General features: G+C 37.8%; 1 protein-coding gene across 1 annotated transcript in view; it reads left to right on the top strand.

The window, feature by feature from the left end:
- Positions 1–22,337, top strand: part of gpc6a (glypican 6a) — a 159,843-nt gene that overhangs the window by 29,928 nt on the left and 107,578 nt on the right. Inside the window, exon 2 of the mRNA XM_028584269.1 lies at positions 2,091–2,249. Coding sequence (XP_028440070.1) covers positions 2,091–2,249 — 159 coding nt within the window. The remainder of the gene's footprint in view (positions 1–2,090; positions 2,250–22,337) is intronic.

Here is a 22,337-nt window from a genome sequence, read left to right as displayed (position 1 = left end):
TTGACACACTTACACTTTTTACACACAGAGACTAATCCGCAGATGTGAGAGTCTGTTTTAATAAGAGGGTTTTCAGATGTGTGAGGTAATCTAAATGATGATTGCTGTTTTTCTAGCAAGCAAAGTTGAAGCCAAAGTTGAAGCCAAAGAAGTATTGAAGCCGAAGGAATATTGTTTCACATGTTCTCACTTTCTAACTAATGTCTACTGTACTCTGGTGAACTCTCCAAATTATTTAATACCCTCCCTCAGATCCAGTGCTGTTCCTGAATCATACAGGCTGAGTTTTGCTCAAGATGACACTGATATTACACAGATTTTCAATTTTTTTGTTTATTAATAGATGTTTAATTATTCTATACCGTAAGTCCAATAGTTTAAATTGTTCCTGTGTGCAACCACTAAAACACTTAACTCACCTTGGATGATTCCTGTCTCCGAACACACATTCACCTGATTCTTTTACACATTTTGAATTGATAATCAACACCACATTATGTACAAAGAGTCAAGAGTTTAACGCTCTTTAAAACATCACCGTATTAAGATAACACACTTAGCATTTTTCACATTCTTAAAGAAAATACATATCTGTATAACAAGTATTTCACCACTCACCCCTAGTAGTACCTGGCCATGCTAATAATATTGGATTTGGTGAGGTTTTGAGATCTTCACTTCTGATCATTCTGGCACTATCCCAGTACAATAGATGAAAATTAGTTTTCAGTGTGAAAAGAAAGAGGGGGGGAATCCGTAGCAGCTGCCTTTTCAGAAATGGTGTCCTAGTTAGTGGAGATAATCCATCGAGCTCGCAATGGGCACTTTTGATTGAGAACTACTTTTCTATTGTAAATAAATAAATAAATAAGTAAGCTTGGTGAAGTCTGTCCGAAGTAACCATTGTTCCCAAAAAGAGATGCTGTTGCTGTTGAGATTGTTTGTTTATTGACTCGGGGTGTCATCTGAAGTCTTAATGGTGGAGATCTCACAACCTCAGCAAATAACATTAACAACACACATTTTCTTAAATTCTGATTAAACAATTTTTTTACACTGAGATTGTTTTTATTATTCCAGGGAGCACTGGAGTACATAAGCTGTGATTCTGAAATTAAAATAGTCCTGCTTAAAGCTGCACTAATCAATATTTTGTATGTTAACATTGTATCAAATGAGTGTGATGCGTGTAGTGTGAAAGGGGTCACTCGTAGCGATGAACCTAGAGCCCAACTCTGCAGTTCCCCACAGCTCTACGCTACATGGCGTTTTAGAGTCTTGGGGTTTACTCTCACAACTCTCATGTGCATTTTTTTCAGCTACAGCAGAGTTCTTTTCAGGATTTGATCAATCCACTGTACACTATGTGCTCAGTCCCAAACAGCAGACACACACAGTTAGCAACTAGCTGGTAAACAAAGTAGAGCATTTAGCAGCTAAAGAGCCATGTATTTCTCTCAAGAGTTGGTGGAGACCAAAACAGAGCTAAAAGGAGATTGCGTTCTTCAGGTGGCCAGAAACAAGACTCTAAATGGATGCTAATGTTTAGTTTAGTTAGTAGTTGCTTGGTGTTTGGTGAATGTGCACATAAGCAATTGTTTGCCATCATATTTGTTTATAAAGTGATAACCGGTCAATATTGTGTTTACAGTTTGTTGTGCTGACCCCAACTTAAGTGACCAAAAAAAAACAAATAATGCTGTTTTAAAGATAATTTTGGCTGGTGTCTACTACTGCGTTTAGCCAGAGTCAAAATTCTAGAAACAGATAGTTTCTGAATGCGCTGCCTTCCAATTGATGTAATACTAATGTACATGAGCTCAGTTGCAGCTGCAGTTATATAAAGAAAATCCTACATGAAGTGTATGCACTGCTCTATCAACATTTCTCTCTTTTTCACATAATAGCACAGTACCGACAAATATTATCCTTCCCCATTTGTTACGGTATGTCCCTCTTTGATAGCTTCGGTGATGAGTCCAAAAATCACAATAGAGTTTTGATCAAAGACTCTTGTGCCTTTTTGAAAAACCGAATCCTGTGGCAGTGATGTGTGTAAAAAAACTGTGCTCTATGTCTCTGTCCCTCAGGTGAGCACCTGCGTGTCTGTCCTCAGGGATACACCTGCTGCACATCTGAGATGGAGGACAAACTCAACCAGCAGAGCAAACTGGAGTTTGAGAACTTGGTCGAGGAGAGCAGCCATAATATGAGGACGACATTTGTCTCGAGGCATAAAAAGTTTGATGGTAAGCTAAATTTACCTATTTGACATGCAGATAATGAAATACATTTTAATTTGTATCCCAATTAAGACACACTGTCAAACTTGGAAATGCAGAATGATATACAAATTAATAATTACTGGCTGTTACTGTGTGAGCATGTCTTTTTTAATACACATGGTCCTCTTCTTCTTCAGTACAGTACTTTTTATCTTTATCTTGGCTCATAGCAGCTACCTTATGATACATAATCATAAGTCTGTCTAACTAGTCATCATTTCTGCTGTTCCACACTTACATTCATAGACTATATCGACCTGTAACAATTATCACATAATTGTCTAATTGTCAATTTGTTTTAACATAATCACAGTATCTTTGTTTAACCGCAATTAATTGCTAACATAAGCTAAGATCTTAAGGCGTATGACTGTTAATCGTTGATTTTTTTTTTTTTAGATATGCCAAATTGTAATTATGTAAGTGATTATTGGTTGGATTATATATTTTTATTATTATTATTTAAATTATTAGTGGTTAGGCATTTTTTACTTCATAGGCTGCGCACCTGTGTCATTACATTATCTTAATCACATAACAGGGATATATTGCTAAAGATGTATCCTGGAATTCATTCTAAACTTTAATGTGTTTCAAAAAGTAATAAAATATATTTTTTTAAATTTGACTGACAGAGACAATTATATTGTTAATCACAATTATTTCTGAGATAATTAATTATACAGCAACATTTGGAATTGTTACAACTCTAAGACTATATGCTTTTTCTGACTGACTAATGGGATGCTCTGTCAATGCTCAGTGTGTTGTTGCTTTGTGCAACTTCTCCCAACGTGAATTTACTCACATACTGACTGAACAAGACAGCGCTAATGTGGGTTTCTAAAGAAAAAAAATGTTACTGCAGTTCTATATGCTTGAATGCAAGACTAACGTCATGGTGCACAGTATCAGATCAAGCTGCTACAGTGCCTTCATGCCACTTATACAGTCAGTGCTTAGTCTGATCATTGATTCTCTGTTCTCATTATTAGTCAGTTAACTTAATTTAAAATTCTATTTAAAAAGAAAAACTTCAGTGAATAGAATCAAAGTGTCCGGTTTTGATTACATTTTTTTTTCCTTGGCAGTAAATACATTTGTCATACATGCTGTTTAAAAAAAGATCAGTGAGTTGCAGCTGTGACCCTATGTACCAGAAAAATCTATGAGCCTTTTCTGTCCCTCAGATGTCTGCGATTCTGCACAAGTAATGTCAATGTGCAGACGGGAGAGGGAATGCAGCTCCCTCAATATGAAAAGAGAGATGCTAATGAATGTTGAATCAGGACATTTTCTGTGGTCCTTGGCATGTCTGAAATCCGCTCAATTTTTTTCTCTTTATGTGATATCAAGTGTGATAAACAAACTGAAAACTGTATACCGGCACCAGAAAGGATATAGCTGGAATAAGAAAGGTGGACGTTTCATCAGGCTAAAAAACATCAAAAATAGTTTACTTTAAGTTTGCTACTGCTGAGTGTTAAATGATCCATCTGTCAGGTTGGCAGTCAGTTGAGGACAATACCTGAATGTCCCTGGAAATACAGTTTGATTGCTAATGTTTGAATTGGTAAGTATTAGTTTATCAGTATGCTTTTTAAACATAGGTTAAAGAGCTGATACGTTTTGGATGCTTGAATGAAGAATCTAGATAAGTATATCCTATCCCAGTTTATTTTACCTGCATTTACATTAATCACATACAGAAGTGTTATTTACAATTTTATTTTCTTCAATTATGTATTTATATTAAGTAAGGACTTGATCATTCATTGGTCTCACTATTACGGATGCAAGGTTACAGGAGATGGCCCGAGCCAATCCTACTGATCGTTATCTGGTCCAATCCAGGCATATTTTAATGGATCGTATCGGCTAAAATAAAGCAGATCAAATTCCTATCCTTTCTTGACTGTACTCTACTGTGTTTTGTTCACATCAGCCTGCTAGTGTTGCAACACTGCTCTCCTTTACTGTACATCGGCCTACTGTACAAGTATTTCCTGCATATGCAAGTGAAAATTAGAGCGTGAATGTGAATAATTAGACACTGAGGTTGACAAAACGCTAGTCTTGCATTGCCAGACCTTTCTCCACAATGCTGCAGAGGAGGGTCTGGCTAGTCCACACAGCATTCTGGGATGAGAGAAATACATGCTCTGGTTTATTGGCATTTCTTTTAACCAATCACAATTGTCTTGGCTGGTGCTAAGCGCCGGACGGAGCCACGGTGCCGCTGCAAAATAGCCTCGGGAAGGAACTTGTTTTGGTGGAAACAGAAAACTCAGATTGGACAGATAGTCTAGCTAGCTGTCTTGATTTACCCTGCAGAGATCTGAGGAGAAGTTAACGGGCATCTGGCCAGAAAAAGTGACATCCGGCGAAATTTCCGGCAGCACCGGACAATGCCGGAAGTAGAACGTTGTCGATATAGACTAGCAAAACGCTAACAAATCTCTCCTCTCTCTTTCTCGTTAGCAAAGAGCAAGGTGCAAAACATTCAGGTAGCAGCTCGTCATTTTTAACCAGCGCTGAACGTCACTTTCACCAGGCGGGTCATATCGGCTGTCACTAACTAATTCTGTGAGTACCATGAGGGAAAAATAAACTTGTCTGTTGTTTGGTTAAAGTGATCTGTGCAGCCATGGTCTTTACTGGACCAAAGATTATTTGGCAAAAACCTCCGCTCTGTAACACCACTGTACAACTGTGAGTTTTTCGGTAGCTCCCAATGCACCAACAGAGCGATCCGCCTTCTCTCCAGCTGATCGTGTCACGACAATTTCAGTCACATTCTGCAATTAAACTTTCATTCACATTATATCATTAATTTAAGCTTTCAAGCTTAATATTTTAGAACCAGGCCCTTCAGCATTTGGATCAAGAAGCTCATTAAAAAATAAGGTGTGTCAGATTAAGTAGGATACAACTGTTAGTTCAATGTGCCAGATATATTTCCAATTTACATTTAGGTTAATATATAGTAAGTACTAGATCGGACTCTGTATTAAATGACTCCGATTGGGATCAGGGGCCAAGAAAACTTGGATCGGGACATCCCTAAAGCTTACAATAATAAACCCTCTGTATTAGCAGTAACATTCAGTCTTTACAGTTGTGTCTTATTATTGTTTACTTTTAATTGTTTGATGTATTAATAATAATAATACATTTTATTTATAGCACTTTTTCTTTTTTTCTTACTGCTTTCTATCTAATTATGACAATAGGTTATTTAAGCAGTCCTAAAGGAATCCTCATTTTACCACACAGCAAGAGATTTCAAGATTAAGTTTATTTAAAGTTGAGGGAATAAGTTACTTTAAAGGTTACACTTTGCAAGGCCTTAGTTTCAAAACACTTTTAAAATACTTTTTCACAAAGAAGTGTCGTTAGTGTTCGGTGCACCGGAGAACTCAGGATCCTGCAGATATTGCAAAGAAGTTGAAGCACACCATGTTCTGCATTTCTGAAAGAAATGTGTGGGAGTTCTGTTTTAGGTGATCATTTCAACCAATATTCTTCAACTTATGAAAGTAATGTTTCTGTGTTTTCTCTCTCACTTGAACTAAGCTGGAATGAATGCAGAAAAAAACTGTACTGTGGTCTGTTGTCTTTGTATCATACCTAAACATGCATACAGTTGCAACAAAAGGCAAATATATAAAATGGAATCTCATTTGAGAATGAATGGAATTTATGACTCTTAAATCCTGTTATTGATCACATGAAATAATAATAAAAACATCCAAGAAACTCAAACAAACAGATTTGAAGGCGTTTCTGAGGAATGGACACGGGACTCGAAATAACCAATAATTACAACCTAAAAAAGGTTCAGCTCCTCTTCTGTAAAACTTTTAATTGGTAGCTATAGGTTATGCAAGCGTTGCTGGATTGTTTGAAATGTGCAGGAAAATGCTTTAAAAGCTGGAATGTATTGCAAAGTATTTTACTGCATTAATAGCATTATTTTGAAGACAAGGCCTCTGGAACAATGTCCATATATCTGTGCAGTTATATAGTGACACTGGTGACACAAATCACTTATGTAATTCCATCTTCTACACATGCCCATATTGCCAGGCCACTCAACATCACATTCCTTCTCCTTGCGTTAAGCTCTCTCCACCTCCATGGGGTTTGAATCATCCCTCATCAATTTTACATGCCCTCATTTCTGTCCCCAGTTATTTATAGGGCCCTATTATGAAAACCTTAACTTACTTTTTGATTACTGACTGCTTCCCCTGGAGGCCTGTGGGTTTTGATGCATTATTGAGCAATCCTGAAGCCATAAATGACTGTTGCACACTAGAATTAAGGTTTGGGTATTCTGAATGTCCAATCATCTGGCTGAGAAATATATTTTTCTCTAAGTGTGCATTGTATTCTCCCAGAGAGGCTTGGAGTCCGGCTATATTCAAGTCCAATTGATGCACGTGGAGAGAGAAACTCACAACCAACTTTGTAGTGTTGCAACTCAGCATTTCTTTGTCTCAGTACCATTCCTAACAGGTTTGTTTTCATTAGTCTCTGAAAGCATTAGTGTTCTCTGCTGTGGCTTAGTGGGTGCCCTAAAGTAACCTGAATTAAGGAAAATAAATAGTTACAATATCTATTTGTGAGAGAGAAAGCTGCAGAGCTGGAGAAACACTAGATGTGTGAAAGAGGCAGAGTTGCATCACATCTGTTAAAGTTCTGGTAAAGCAAAAATAAATGTGTTCAAAGTCTGTCACAACACAGTAAAATGTGTTATTAACCACCCAGCCAAATTAAAGGGTTTATTATGCTTTTTTTAGGATTCTTCACGCCTTTTAGTGTGTTATATAGTTTTTTTGTGTATGTAATAGAGATATAAAGTAAAAAAAAAAAAAAAAAAACGCCTAATAACGGCTCGCCCACATTCCTGTTTGAAATTCCACAATAAATGATGTCATTGATTGAGAAAGCAAGGCCAGTTTTTCAAATGTGCCCATAGGTGCTGCCTGAGCAAGCACAGCCTGCCCAGTGGCTTGCTTGAATTTGGATAACCTATCACAACAGAGTTGGTCAGCTGACCAATCAGAGCAGGCTGGGCTTTTCTGGAAGGCAGGCCAAGAGCTCAGACAGAGTGTTTCAGATAGAGGCACTGGAGCAATGTCCAGTATAAGAAGGTTTTTTGAACATCAAATCATGTACACCTATTCTAGGAGACCCCAGTAGTACAAATATGATGCTAAAAAGGAGCATAATAGGGGCTCTTTAACGGTTAAGCTAACCAGGCTTGTTAAACAACTAACTTGGCTGGTACCATTAAACACCCTGTCTCCTTTTTTCTACGTGTTGCGGTTAACATGAGGATGAGACTAACTAGCCTGGATGAGTGCAACTCTTTCCTACTTCTAGAGGGGTTTGTGTTGTGTCAAACTGACTCACTTATGAAGTTGTTTTTGTTGGCGTCCGAAGACAGGCCCGCTGACTCGATGACCACGCTTCTTGAGAGCCCTCCGCTCCGGTTCGGCATTCCAGTGTCCTTCGTTGAGACCGCCAACACACGGGGGTGCAGCTCCAGCCTATCGTTGAGTTCGTGCTCCTTCTTGTAGTTCAGGTTTTAAAAGGTGTATTTACAAAAGTTTGTGTTGTGGGAAAACAAGAATAGTTTTTTTTGTCTTCATCTTTAATCAGAAACAGTCTTTCTCTTGGTTTGTTTCTCCAATAGTTTTCCATGTGGCAGCGTGGCTCTCCAGCCTCAGCCTTCAGCAGCCTTTATTTAACAGCCTTGGGTTATTATTATTATTATTATTATTATTATTAATAAATAATAATAATTATTATTAATAATAATAATAATAATAATACGATTTGAATGATCTGAAATACTTACTAAACTCTCTGAAATAAGACTTTCACCTTAAATTTCCTCTTAAATAGCTTTAGGGAATAACATTTCTCTACCTCATGACAATGTAGTACCTATATAATTTTGTTCCTATGCTTTGCTTGAAGCTACAATATTTCCATTTACATTGAGTGAAATAATAAAATATGGCTGCACTTTACATCAATTCAGTCAAAGTGTCTTTTTGTTCAGCATTTTATACATTCCTGCATTCCTCCTATAGTCTTTGACAACTGCCAGTCGGTCTCTGAGAGTTTAAGATTAATTGACAGGATTGGAGAGCAGTTTGACTCATTTGTATATCCAGTATAACCTTTCTGTTTGTTCTTTTTGTATGGTAGATGCTCATTAGGTTCAGTTTGGTTGATGTTTTTCTGTGGAGACCTCAGCAGGAGATTAGTGTGTGTGGTTGGTTGACTAAAGTCTGGGTTGAGCAGCAGCCTTGGATGACTGAGCTCTTTGATCCTGCCCCAGTAGAGCTTCTCCACTCAGTGTTGAGAGCCGCAGTGTCCCTCATTCACTTCAACAATCCCTTATTCACACCCGACTTAAACCAAGACTGACTCGAAACACAACACCCTGTTCGCTCTAATCTGTGGTCTTTACAAATTCACAAGCTCCTAGTGGACTGTGTAAGACACCAAATACACAAGACAAAAAAAACTCTATTTCAGTTATTACATTCCAGAGATTCATTCTGTATCTTTAAAATTTTAGTTCAAGATGACATGCCTCAGAGATGAGGAATTTTGTCTTTTGGGCTTTTATTGGAAAATAAAAGAAGTCCTCTTTTCTTTTGTCAGATAGAGATCAGCAGACACATCTTTATATCTTGATTGTTTTTATGTTAATTGTTAGTGGATTAAAGTTGTTGGTGCACCATGGTAATACTTATTGAATAATATGAAGAATAAGCACATTTTCTATGCATGAAAGAGGAATAAGCCAGATCTAAAATATTTGACTCGTCATAGTCAACTCTTTAGTTTTGTTCATGATACTGTGACATCTTTTAAACAAATAGAGGAGAAAACAAAGCTTTGATAGGAAATCATGGAGTGATGAGTCACAGTCAACAGTGCACTTCAAAATTGACCCCAAAACAACAGACTGGGTTGAAAACAACAGAGGGAAAGATGGGGATCTGTAAACCAACAGGTTGTAACTTAATATCTCAACAGCAGATTAATGAAGCACTACAATTAACCAAAGACCTTATTTTGAATGTAAATTGGTCTGCATTATAGTCAAATAATGGAGGAAAGCTTCTAATTATGAGGTCTAGAAATACCTTAAATTGAGCTTCGGTAAGAGATGAATCCGAATCAGAAAGGGCTTTATTGCCAAGTACGTTTTTTTGCACATACAGGAAGGAATTTGTCATGGTGTTGTTGGTGCATGTCACACATTATCAAATATAAGAAGGATAAAAAGATCTAAACAATATAAGTATAAACATATACACCTTGTATGTATTAATAACAATAAAATAAATGTAAAATAAATAATAAAATAAGTTAAACAGTAGTAAAAAAGGAACGCTACAGCAGAGTAGGTACAGTGGCATGTAGAGCCAGAGGTGTAGTGTGGAGAGAGTGAGGGTGGATTCCGTTCCTTGTTGATAAGGCTAGTGGCGGAGGGGAAAAAACTGTTTATGTGGCGTGTGGTTGAGGTCCTGATGGACCTCAGCCTCCTGCCAGAGGGGAGTGGCTCAAAGAGTTTGTGCCCAGGGTGGGAGGGGTCAGCCACAATGTTTCCAGCACACTTCAGAGTCCTGGTGGCGTAAAGGTCCTGGAACGTCGGCAGATTGCAGCCAATTGCCTTCTCTGCAGACCGAATGACACGCTGCAGTCTGCCCTTGTCCTTGGCAGTGGCAGCAGCGTACCAGATGGTGATGGAGGATGTGAGGATGGACTCAATGATGGCTGTGTAGAAGTGCACCATCATTGTCTTTGGCAGGTTGAATTTCTTCAGCTGCCGCAGGAAGTACATCCTCTGTTGTGCTTTCTTGATGAGTGGGAGCTGATGTTCAGCTCCCACTTGAGATCTTGGGAGATGGTAGTTCCCAGGAAGCAGAATGACTCCACAGTGTCAATTGTGGAGCCACAGAGGGTGATGGGGGGAAAAGACACAATGTTGGCTCCATTAAAAAAATAAAACCATTATATTTTGTGCAGTTTTTCAGCCCAGTGCTCCTAAACAGCACAAAACATTTTTGGTAGAAACAAAAAATAATATATATATAAAGAGGTACAATAGAGCGCTGCACCTGTTTAGGCTAAACTACAACCTTGTAACTGAAAAACACTTAAATGCTAGTCTACATTTCAAATGTTTAGAATCCATCACTAAATTAATTTGTTATTATATTAAAATTATTTTAGAAAATATGCATAAAAAAATCTCATGTACCCCCTGCAGTACTTCAATGTTATCCTAGGGGTACTAGTACCCCATTTGAGAAACATTGATTTAGGCAATATAAAAGCCTGAACAAGGGCTATTATTGTCTTGTTTGTCTTTTAATCTAGATTCTGACTTTCAGAGTCAAGCTTTCTTTAATGCTGGATGCAAACACCAAAATGATTCTTCTTCCTGACCTTCATCATGTTTATGGCTATAGTTTCATCTGGGTGACAGTGAATAAACACAACATAGTAAATGTTCTGACTTCATTATTTTGATTTTATATATATATATAAAAACTCTAGTAATCTACTAACTTCCCCAGACATCACAAACTCAGAGTCCTTACATTTATTATTCATGTTTGACATTCATTGGAGAACTTACCAAGTAAAAATTAGAAAATGCCCACAATCCATAGCTTACATCAAGTGGTTACATCAAAACTGGATCTCAAAGGTCCTCATTATGCAATTTCACCCCAGTTCAGCTCTAAAGTTTTGAACTAGAATTATAATTACCCTTTTTTGTCATAACAAGCATTATAATACTTTTAGGAAATTAAACTGTAAATTTGTTCACGTAAAAATGTTGAGACTTCATCTTTAATATCCTCAATGTAAAAAACGTCTGTTTTGCTTCTGCTACCTTAAATTATAGTTACTTTACTCATTTAATTACTCCCTGCACAAGCTGCACTGCTGCAGACTGAGTACTTGGGTTTGTGGACTGATTTATCCTTTGTGCATAATATAATATACGAACATTATTAATTTATACTATGAATAAATTTAATAAAGAGGTTACACTTGATACACAGTGCAAGATTCTGATGAGATTTGGCCCCATTTAAACATTACATTCTAGTTGAAAGTTTGGCTGCTATAGCTCGCTGGACACTAATTTGGCAGAGGTAAACTTGCTAAATACATTGGGTTCTGTGGGGGCCTGGGCACTGTTTTAAGGATTTCACTGTAAAAGGAAAGCCAACATAACATAACTGTGCCATGTATTCGTTGAGTTAAAATTGTTGTCGAGGGCAAGGGTCATGCTTTTTTATTGTCTTGATTTCCCTTATGCCAAGCCTCTTTGCCAAATATGTAATTTGTTGCTATATGAATATACTACTATAACTAGCTGGCATTAGAGGTGCCCTGTGGAGTTTTCTTGTAAACAAATAAAAGTTATATTTACATTAAATGTTACTCACTAAAAAATATTGTGTGTATCATTGAGGTCTAACAAATGTGATTTGTCTTTAAAAGTTTGAAACCTCCATTGTTTACATCCATGTTTACTAAAAAGCCAAAAAGTCTTCTTCTTCCTACCTTTGTTGGCGCATTGCTGCATATTTTGGCGCAATACATTCAGGTGTCGATCGTACAACAGTGTGACACCACTGGAAGGAATGTGTTTTACGTCACCCGCGTGCATGTGTGTGCGCATGTGCATCCTTGTGCTTATGCATGAGATAAACAAAATGGGGGCCCACTCATAGAAAAAACACAACTAAAGGTCAAAAACTACTTAAAACTGTCTGGTAGTGACATTTTTGTGTCACTTCAGATTACAAATATTTAAGCAACCCCACAGACTGGGCTAAAATGTCAAATTTCACTAACCTGCTTCAGTAAATAACTGAGACAATCAAATTCAAACATACAACCCAAGTCAATTTTATTTGTATACAAATTAAAAGCTGCTGATAACCTGAGTCAAATTCCTTGTATGCAAAAGCACACTTGGCCAATTAAACTGATTCTGATTCTGATATCATACATCACAATCCTTACACACCTGAATCGGATAAGGACAATTAAAGAAAGCGTGACTTTGCCCTTCTGACACTAAATTAGACACCTCCTAGTACAGGACGCATTACACTAGGCATGGGTCGGTATAAGATTCTGATGGAATGATAACCTTCAGCAAAAATAGAACGGTTTCACGGTATTGCGGTATTGCAATTAAAGCTTTAAAATGTATTATTTTTTAAATGTATGGGTACAAAAAAAATTATATGTATTTTATTTTTAAACACAGTGCAAACTAGCAGGGAGACAGATTTCCAAACTGCATTTTCTGTCCTTAAAGACTCATAAAAAACAGCTCATACCTTAGGAACGGTATGACAACATGTTTTAGTGGTTTTGAAACCATGATTTTTTTCAAACCATAGTATACCTTGAAACCGGTAACCGGCCAATGCCTACATTACACAGGATAAAACAAATGTACAGGACACCACAGGACTCTGTAACCATCTGATGGTATGAGACTGTTATAACACAGGAGATTACAGTAAATTACACACAGGGCAGGACACCGGTGAGGACAGGGCATACTTTGATTTCACCCCTACAATCCAGCAATGTGGCTGAAAGCTCTGTGACAGTTGCATGTCAATTTCAAATGAAATCTAAAACCATGTGGACATGCAGTTCCTGGAAGTGTTCATAAATAAATAACCTCTGTTTTGGTGCCCCTGTGTTATCCTAAGTGAATGTCAGGAAGACTGTAATTCTCTGAGGACGGAGGGAATGGGGTCTGTCCAGCAGTGCTTTAGCTGAGAATTGGTGGCAGCCTCCATCATCTGGCACAGGCTACAGCCCGGTGTCACTTTTGTACTTCAGGATGGATGGCTCTGTATGGCCTGGACACTGTTAACTTTGTCCCACTGGTGAGCTTCAAGGAGAGGCTATAAGAGGCATACCTTTTCACAAGCCACAGTAGCAAAAATGAGAAGGAAATCCACGGGCCTGGTGCAATGTGATTCTTCTTTTCAATATATTTATTAAATTTAAACTTTCTGTCACATATTGAAACATATACACTGTGAAAACTCAATTATAAAAAATCCTGTCCTTGGGATATTGAGTTTGCTCGGGCTACAGCTGAGATCATGCCGTCTGTGGAGACTGATGAAAAATGTTTCCCTCTTCCTGCAAAGGTGGCGATATGCCTGCCTCATAGATCCCCACTGTTCTGTCTCCTTTTGATCTCCATGCATCATTTAAAAATTGACTGAATGGTTGGCATAATTTTTAGTTTAGCACTTCAAGTGCTATGAATAAGTACATTTTAAAACCTGATTATGAGATACATAAGAGAAGCTGTCTATGTATACAGTACCCTAACTATAGGAGCATTTTGACATTATATGAAACAAAAGCAAAGGGTTAAAGTAGTGAATATTTTGCAGGATATGTCTATAGTGCTGTCAAACGATTAAAATATTTAATCACGATTAATCGCATCAATGTCATAGTTAACTTGCAATTAATTGCACATTTTTATCTATTTTAAATGTCCCTTGGATTTCTTTTTGTCCCATTATTTTTTCTCATTTTAATGCTCTTATCAACATGATACAATACTTTTAAAACGGTGCCTGAACCGAAAGATATATATATTTAAAAAAGGAGCACCTTGTTCAATTGTATTTGTCTGTTCTGTATGTTAAAAAAATATAAAACAATAAAAGGTTTATCTAAAAAAAAAAGGAGCACAAAACGGTTAAAAAACAACCACTGGATGGGAAAAGGGTATTTTACAATTACAGTGAATGCACCACGAGGCTGGCGAGGGGAGCAACATAACATCATCACTGTGTTTTTCAGACAACGGCAGCTACAGTCTGGTGTTGGAATCATCTCCAGTGAAATACAGACACACTTTACACCGTTTAGCTGTAAACATTTTAACCGTGTTTAATCCAGCTGCTAGCTAAAGGTAGGCTAACGTTACCTGCTGCTAAGTGTAGTGTTGACTGGGCTCCTGTGCGGCAATGTTTCAGTTCCCTCTAACGTCCGTTTTCAGAGCATCAGAAAGAAGCGCAGGCATCTAAGTGGCACCTAAATAAGGCACCGAAATCCGCATTGCCATTTGGTCTGGTAGATAACGGTCGTTAAGGCACCGGTGCCGTATTAGCACCGGGTCTCGGACCTTATTCAAAACGGCGATTTTTGTCAAAAAGCGACTAGTTTGCAGGTATGTACTACTCTTTGGCTGGCTCGCAAGCAAGTGCCAACAAGTATGTGCAGCGTGCATGTTGTTTTGTTTCCGGTCTAGCTAGATCCGGTGTGGTGTTTTTCTAACGTTACTAGTTGTTGCAACAGCATGTGAAAAAACTAGAAAGTTTGCTGGGCAAAAAAGAACGTTAATCTCGCGATTAAAAAAAATTTACGCCGTTAAAATTGGTTTGCATTAACGCCGTTAATAACGCGTTTAACTGACAGCACTAGTCTATTAACATTTGTGCTGAAAATGGACTACATTGAAATTAAAGAGGGGTTTAAGTTTGGCAGTATGCTTGTGCTTAAGGGTTAACACTTAACATGTAGAAGGCAGGGTAAATTGTGGTATGGTAATATCAGACATTAGAAGGCAATTATTATTCAAGATGCTATTTATTGTTGGTAAATTGCCTATACTTAGTGTATGAAATGATGTAATAATAGTTTGAGAAATTCTCAGGGAAGTAAAGTGTTTTCTTTAAATAATTGTAGATACAGAATAAGGAGCACATAATCTGTCTGTGGCCATAACATAGCATCTAAAAGCCCATGGTTCATTTCCAGAAATAAAAATGGTACAGTTGACAAATAAAACATCTCTTTGGAATGACATAGCTGTACAAAAATATCTTTTTAACCAAAACAATAATTTTGACTGAAAAGCCTTAAATAAATGCATTCCATTTGGATTTGTGAAAATGTAATGTTTGAAAAAAAAAAAAATAGAGTCTAACATTAAGAGTCTAATAATCAGGCTCTGGATAAATGGATGTAGAGCACTGCATCCATGTACAACAGCATGATTCTGACCAACAGATGACACTGTCAAAGGAAGTAGTCAATAATCAGAACATGGATCCCATGTGTGAACTCTGTGTTGTTCGCCTGTTTCATCTGAAGAGCTGTACCAAAACACACACTTGCACACACCTACTTAAAATGACAGTCAGTCCCACCAATCAAAATCAGAGAATCCTAGTCAATTGGTCAAAAGAAAAACACTTGAAATAGAGAAAAAAGCTGTATTGACATTAAAAATGTAAGGCAGGCTAAAGCTGCAATATTTTCATACAACATCTACCAAACTTCTTGAGTGAATGTACTCTATGAGTGACCACAACGGTGTTGTGTCTGGCCATGGCCACAGTTCTGCTCTTGCCTAGACAAAAGCTAACCATTTAAGAAATTACACAGTAACAAGGGCAGAAACCAACAATACACACACTGTTTTTTTTTACTTCTGAGAACCTCAGTATCCTCACTCAGGCGCAGAAAAAACTCTGCAGGATGGATTAGTCGAACAAAGCTCTGCATGGAAGCTTTCATGGGAAGAGGCACTCCAACAGCCAGGTTGAGACAAAGCTGCTTATCCACGGGGTCACAGTAATGCAATGGTGTGTGCAGCCAATTTGCTCCTTGCTATTCAACGGCTCTGAATATCAACCATGGGAGGAAATCACTTTGATTTTCTGAGCCTTGCTAATTGACTTCTCCAGTGCATCTTAACACTGAACTCAGATCTTGGAAGACGCAGAGACGCCCTCAGCAAAGGTGGATTTTGTAAATATAATTAACTGAACAGTAGCTTTGCCCTCGAGTTCTGGCATAGAGCCAAGTCTGAAAGAAGTTAAGTTGGTAACTACTTTGTTACTAGTCATAATTAATTACATCGCTACTTTACCGGGGGTAATGGTCCAGGCAGTGTCATTAGATTGCAGGGCCATCACCTTTTTCCATTGGCAACACTGCTGGTGAGGTTTCACAGTATTATAATGAATTTGTATATTGTAGTAATTATATTGTTTGCTGTCATTATCTATCTATAGAGCTCAACAGTGACCACCCACTTATTGAACGACTCTCTGGTTCCGGAAGTGATGTTTAAAATAATGCTTATATAAAGAGTTTTAAGTCAAGAAACCAAGCCAACCAGTTCTGAGATGAATCGTGACCATGAAACATTTGATTTGGTGCAAAGAATGTGTACATAAACTATATAATTCAGTGGTAGCAACTCACTTGCCGTTTGTGGGTGAGGTAAACAGTTACAGAGGTAACGTTACTTCATAACCAAAGTCAAGCCACTAAAACCTGACAAAAAAGACAACACTAAAATGTAGTTTCAAAAAATTAAAATGCTTTATTTTCGTTGCCTTCCACCTTTTCTTCCCCTCTCTGTTTCTCTCTCAAACACAGACACACACACACTCACACCGTCGGCACCGGCTGAGTCCGTTTCCGTACCTGGTCCGGTTCTGGTGGTTGATTAACACATATTTTTGTGGATTGGCTCTCATAACAAATGGATGGGTGCGACTGAAACACATCACTGAAGACTTGGAGTAACTACAAAGCTGCATTCTTAATCATTTAACCATGGGTTAAAGTGGGCTGGAACAATCGGGAACTGGGCTCTGACACCCCAAATTAATAAGTAAGCGGGTCAGCGGCAATTATGTCAAAGTTGAAATAATTTGAACTTAAAGCACAGCGCAAAGCGGCAAATCCGAGCAGTGTGCGATGCCAAGGGCAGGCACAGCACAGCACAGCACAGCACAGCACAGCACAGCACAGCACAGCACAGCACAGCACAGCCCATAGTTGGGCGCCACTGCCCACCCCACAGGAAATCAATGAAATGGCCGGCGCAAAGCTGTTTTGCCGCCTATCATGTGTAGGCAGCTTTAAGCGGTGATAAGGAGCAGCTATAGAGGTCTCACTTCTTTCTAACTCCACAGACTTTTTCAAACCTGTATCCTTCAGCCCCAACCGACGTGACTTAAGTGACATGACTTTAGTAAATTTATCAGATTTTGCGCAGCTCTCTCTGGAGTCATACAAGACTTTATAGAACTTTATTAAGTGGAGTTCCCCTTTCGGGAAAAACAAGGCCATGCATTTAAATAATCATAACGTTATCATTGATAACAAGGATCTGTCTGATTCAGCTCTGCAGGTTACAAGCTAATATCCTGGGGGAATGTAGGTGCTTACATGTACTCATATTCTGTTATGTTAAAATGAAATATGTCAACATTCAATATACAATATTTAACATACAGGATAGTAATGTTCACCTATCATGAACAGCAATCATCAGTCATCAGCATTCAGATTTTTTAATAGAGGGATTAACGGTATTCTTGACACATCAGTATGCTCTGTAGGATTCACCATAATTGCCCCATCAAAGAGCATCTAATGCAGCTTTTAAGTGAGTCATTAAAATTACGTGCACAAACGTATCACTGTACATTAAGCTTTGTATTTGCTAACATGGAGCACTGAGCAATATGAACAAAGAGCAATAATTACAATGCAGGTTGCACAGGCTTGGTGACTAAACTGGTCAAAGTTTTCTCACACACTTTTGTTCAGCTCCCCTTGTAGTGTCATTAAACAAACAGCTTAAATCAAAGCAAGTATTCAGACATTTGCCTCTTGTTTGTTGTAGTTCCTTTTAGCACACACTTATTTCCATTTCTAATATACAGCATATGCAACTTTACTGACCATTATTGAGGCTTACAAGCAGTGTAGTTATATTGGCCATAGGACAAAAAAAAGCGGTGTCTCATGTATAGTTATGATAGTATTAATAATTTGTTTGTAGCTTTTTGCTACTTTGCTTTATATCTTTGTAATCAAGAATAAAGCTGGAAGAGTCATCACAGCAGAGATAACTAATGTAATCAAATAGGCAGATTAAGAAATAATATCTTACTTAACAATACAATTAGTTCTTCGGCATATTTTTAATATTCAGTTTGCAAAAGCATAACCGTCATTGTAATCAAATCATTATAGAATATTATGTAATTGCTGGGCAATAATCAGTTTTTGCTAAATTCATTTAGCGATTTAGGTATGAAGCTAATGGGTAATTGCCTAATTACAGTAATTGTGCAATAATTTAATTGCTTATAATGCTAAAACTAAAGCCTAACAAAACAATAAGATTACTCTTTAAACATTGATAGTCAGTGTTTTCTAGATACTGGGTGGAGGACACTGGCAGAGTGCTGCTGTCTTATATTTCATGCAGTTTGAATGTTACAGTGGTTGTTATGGGAGTTAACTATGTTATATTTTTTAAGCAAAATACTAAACCTAGCAATGGTAAGATTATACCATGAACAAATGGCATCTAACATTCAAAAAACATATTTTAAAATTACCAAGGTTCACACTAAGTTAAGCAAGTACTCATTCACACGTGCTACCAGATTTACAACATTTATAATTACCACACATATGCAAGTTAATGAATCTTCTGATTTGTGGGCTCTGGATGTTTGTATTTCTTGATGAAGTATCACTAATTAGATTTTGGCCTTCTTGTTGCAAATTAACAACCAGTTTTCTCTTATCTCTTGGTGCTGACAGCTTGTTCTCAGTTCTGGGATGTCACTCTGTGCATAGATTTAGCTAAATATTCTGCAGAGAAACAAAGTAGGATCATGAACCCATTACACTGCAGGTTTGTCAGCCAGTCAACCTCGGGACATTTATCGTTTGGTTTCTGTCCAAGCTTGGGACTTTCACTGGGCTTCCAGAAACAAACACACACACACACACACACACACACACACACACACACACACACACACACAGAACTGCAGTGTTAACAGCTTCAACAGACCTGCTCCCGATCCTGTTTTTTGTGCCTCTTAGTTTGGGCTGACTGAGAAGGAGAGAAGAAAGACTGGAGTGAAGTGTTGAATAATTGTCTAGAGGTAGTAGGGTGCTGTGATAGGTCACTGAGGTCATTGTTTGCTGTTATGGTGGCTGTTTGGTTCACAATGAACAAGATAATAACAAGAACACCCTATATACCCTATTTAATGCAGTGGAATACAGGAGATTAACACCTTTTTGACACAGTTTCAACAAAAATTCAACATTACAAGAGTGAGTTTAATTTCCGGGGCTGTTGTATTGAATTGCATTATTTTTCATGGGTGTCATTGTATCCACCTTGTGCTCTTGGACTAGAGTACATGTGTACACTAGGGACAATACTTCCAACGGGGTCCCTCACCTAACAACTGTAATATGTGCACAAGTGGCTTTATAGGAAGAGGACACATCCTCCAAATAGAAAGTGTCCGTGCTACTGTATCCATCTTTGTAACTCTACTATATCTGCTTATCCTGTTAAGGGTTGAGCAGACTGAGACTGTCTTAGCATGCATTGAGCAAGAGGTGGGAAACATCCATGATTAATATTATATGTAGATCTTAAATTTCTCTTGGATTCATGTTTTTGCCTTCCAGCATTTATTTCAATGTCTATAATAGACAATAACTGTGTCTGAAATCTGAAGTACGACCTTGTGCTGAAGCAAAACAGTGTCCATTTCTCACAGCAAAAGTGTGGTGTGAGAATGTGCTCTACTTTTCTCATTCCTAAAACTCTTCAAGCCTCATTAACTGTGAAAACAAGCCAACTAGCTGCTGTGAATGGTTTGTAGCATTTGCTCAAGCCAAAAAAAGGTTCTGTGCCTCGCGGAGCTGGAGCAGTCTATCACTGAGGCAGACGGTAATGGGAAAAGTTTCATGTTTTAGGGGATGTCTTATGTGCTAAGTGGCAAGGTGTATAGTTTACTACAGCGTGGGCTGTAAAAGTAAGGTATATGACGTCTGTTTTTACATCTGAGCATCTGTTCACATTTATAGAATAACATTTAGGTAATTTTAGGCTTGATTCTACAAAAACAAGACTAAATCTACGGCTTCACTAGCGGCTCTGTGAGGCTGTACTTAAACACAGCGGTGCTTTGAGCTAAATGCTAATGTCATCATGCTAACATACTCACAGTGACAATTCTAACATGTTGATTTTTATCAGTTATAATGTTTACCATGTCCACCATCTTGGTTTAGTGTGTTACCATGCTAACATTTGCTAATTCAGACTGAAGATAAAAGTACAGCTAAGGGTTATCGGAATTAATTTTGCAGGGATGTTGTTATAAACATAGGTCAGACGATCACCAAAGTTACTACAAAAGCATAAATAACAACCTGGTCGAAATGGAAGACCAAAGTCATTAGGAGACATCCTCCTGGAATCATGAACTTCTTTATAAAGTGTTTGTGTCAATCCATCTAGTAATGTAGATGTTGACATATTTTACAGGATAAGTGAAAACTTTAACCAATGAGTGTTGCTAAAAAAAAAAAGTCAAGGGGATCTTCTGGGCACCATGGACGTCTGTAAAAATTTCATGGCAATCCATCCGATAGTTTTCAAGATATTTCAGTTTGGACCAAAGTGGTGAATCAACTGACAGAATGACCTTGCCATCCCAAGAGCCACAACGCTAAATAAAAATTGCTCTCACAGCCATTGCAATTGTTACCGCCCTTATCTCTTGCATTCAGCCCATCTTCCTTGGCTGCTGACAATGACTCAACTTTTCAAAATTGATAAACAAGTGCTGCTCTCTGGCAATCTCGTACCCACATACACACACCAAGCTAATAAAACCGTATCTCTCACCTGACATCACCACCTTTGTCTTTTTAGGTACTTTTAAGAACATTTCCCTTCATCCCCAAACAAAAAATATTTTATGCTTTAATGTCCAAAACCGACAATCTTAGAGATGAACCTTAGAGAGCTGCCTAACAACTCTTTGTCTGAGCCAAACCAACAGTGCTCTTTGCCAGAATGCTTATCCCTCTTTTCCTCTGTGGAATTAGCAGGATTGCATCATGCTTACAGCCTGTAGCCTTGTATAAGCAGGGAAAATTAAGATCCATTGTGTAATTCCAGTGTGTGTGATACTAACATGCATACAAATTCAGGCCACTGGTGTGCATTTTTATTTCAGTCCCTAAACTATACTTAAATCAATAGTTCAAGTCAATTCACATTCTAGTTTTCTATGCTTTGCAGCTGTATTGATGTGTTTGTGATTGCACTTATCCAGATCCAGGGGGCTCCGTTGAGAGATCGGTGAGAAGTCATAAAAAATAGTGTTTGGTGGTGTAGGGAATGAGAAATGGGTCTGCATGGATAAGATGTAATGCACAAGAAAAATGAAACTCACCAAAGGTTAAACAGGCCAAAGAAATGTCATCAAAATGCCACTTAAACATGATTTGGCCTTTTGGATTCTTTCATCGCATCAAACTTTGTGCCAGCTGTGTGGCTTGAATATGAGTGAAAATGCAACGCGGTCCTCAGAAAAGGTCGATCAAGATCTGTTATCTTGAAATAAAAAAACGGGACTTAAGATAAATCACAGAGGAATATATTTTGTGCACCTGAAAGCATGTTGATATGATCAGTAACATACATTTGAAGATTTAATTTTTCATTGAAATGATAGAATTATAATTAAATGATGGAAGCCAGTGGGGAAAAAAATAAATATAAATATCTTTATTTTTCTATAAAACATGTATAACACAAGTTAAAATGCAAATCATTTCATTCTCCAAGATGTTATGTTTTATGTCTTATTATCAACCTATTAATTAAGGACAAATACAGAACATCAGATGTGTGACTAATCAAAGCTGGGCCCTTGCAGCTAGGCAACTGCCTGAGAGGCACTGAAATGACTGAGTAAGTAAATGTTCATAAATGGGATTATGCTGCCCCTCTCTCTCTTAACTGGATTCCCTCTTAACTTTCTAAACTTAATTTAATAACCTGCTCAGGGCAGTGGTGTTCTTAACACAGGATGTATTTTGCAGGATGCTATAGTGCTATTTCCTGCATTTATTTACATT

The sequence above is a fragment of the Perca flavescens genome, chromosome 1, assembly GCF_004354835.1.
Source record: "Perca flavescens isolate YP-PL-M2 chromosome 1, PFLA_1.0, whole genome shotgun sequence".
Taxonomy (NCBI): Eukaryota; Metazoa; Chordata; class Actinopteri; order Perciformes; family Percidae; genus Perca; species Perca flavescens.
Note: the sequence above shows the minus strand (reverse complement) of the source record. Positions and strands in the feature narration are given on the sequence as shown.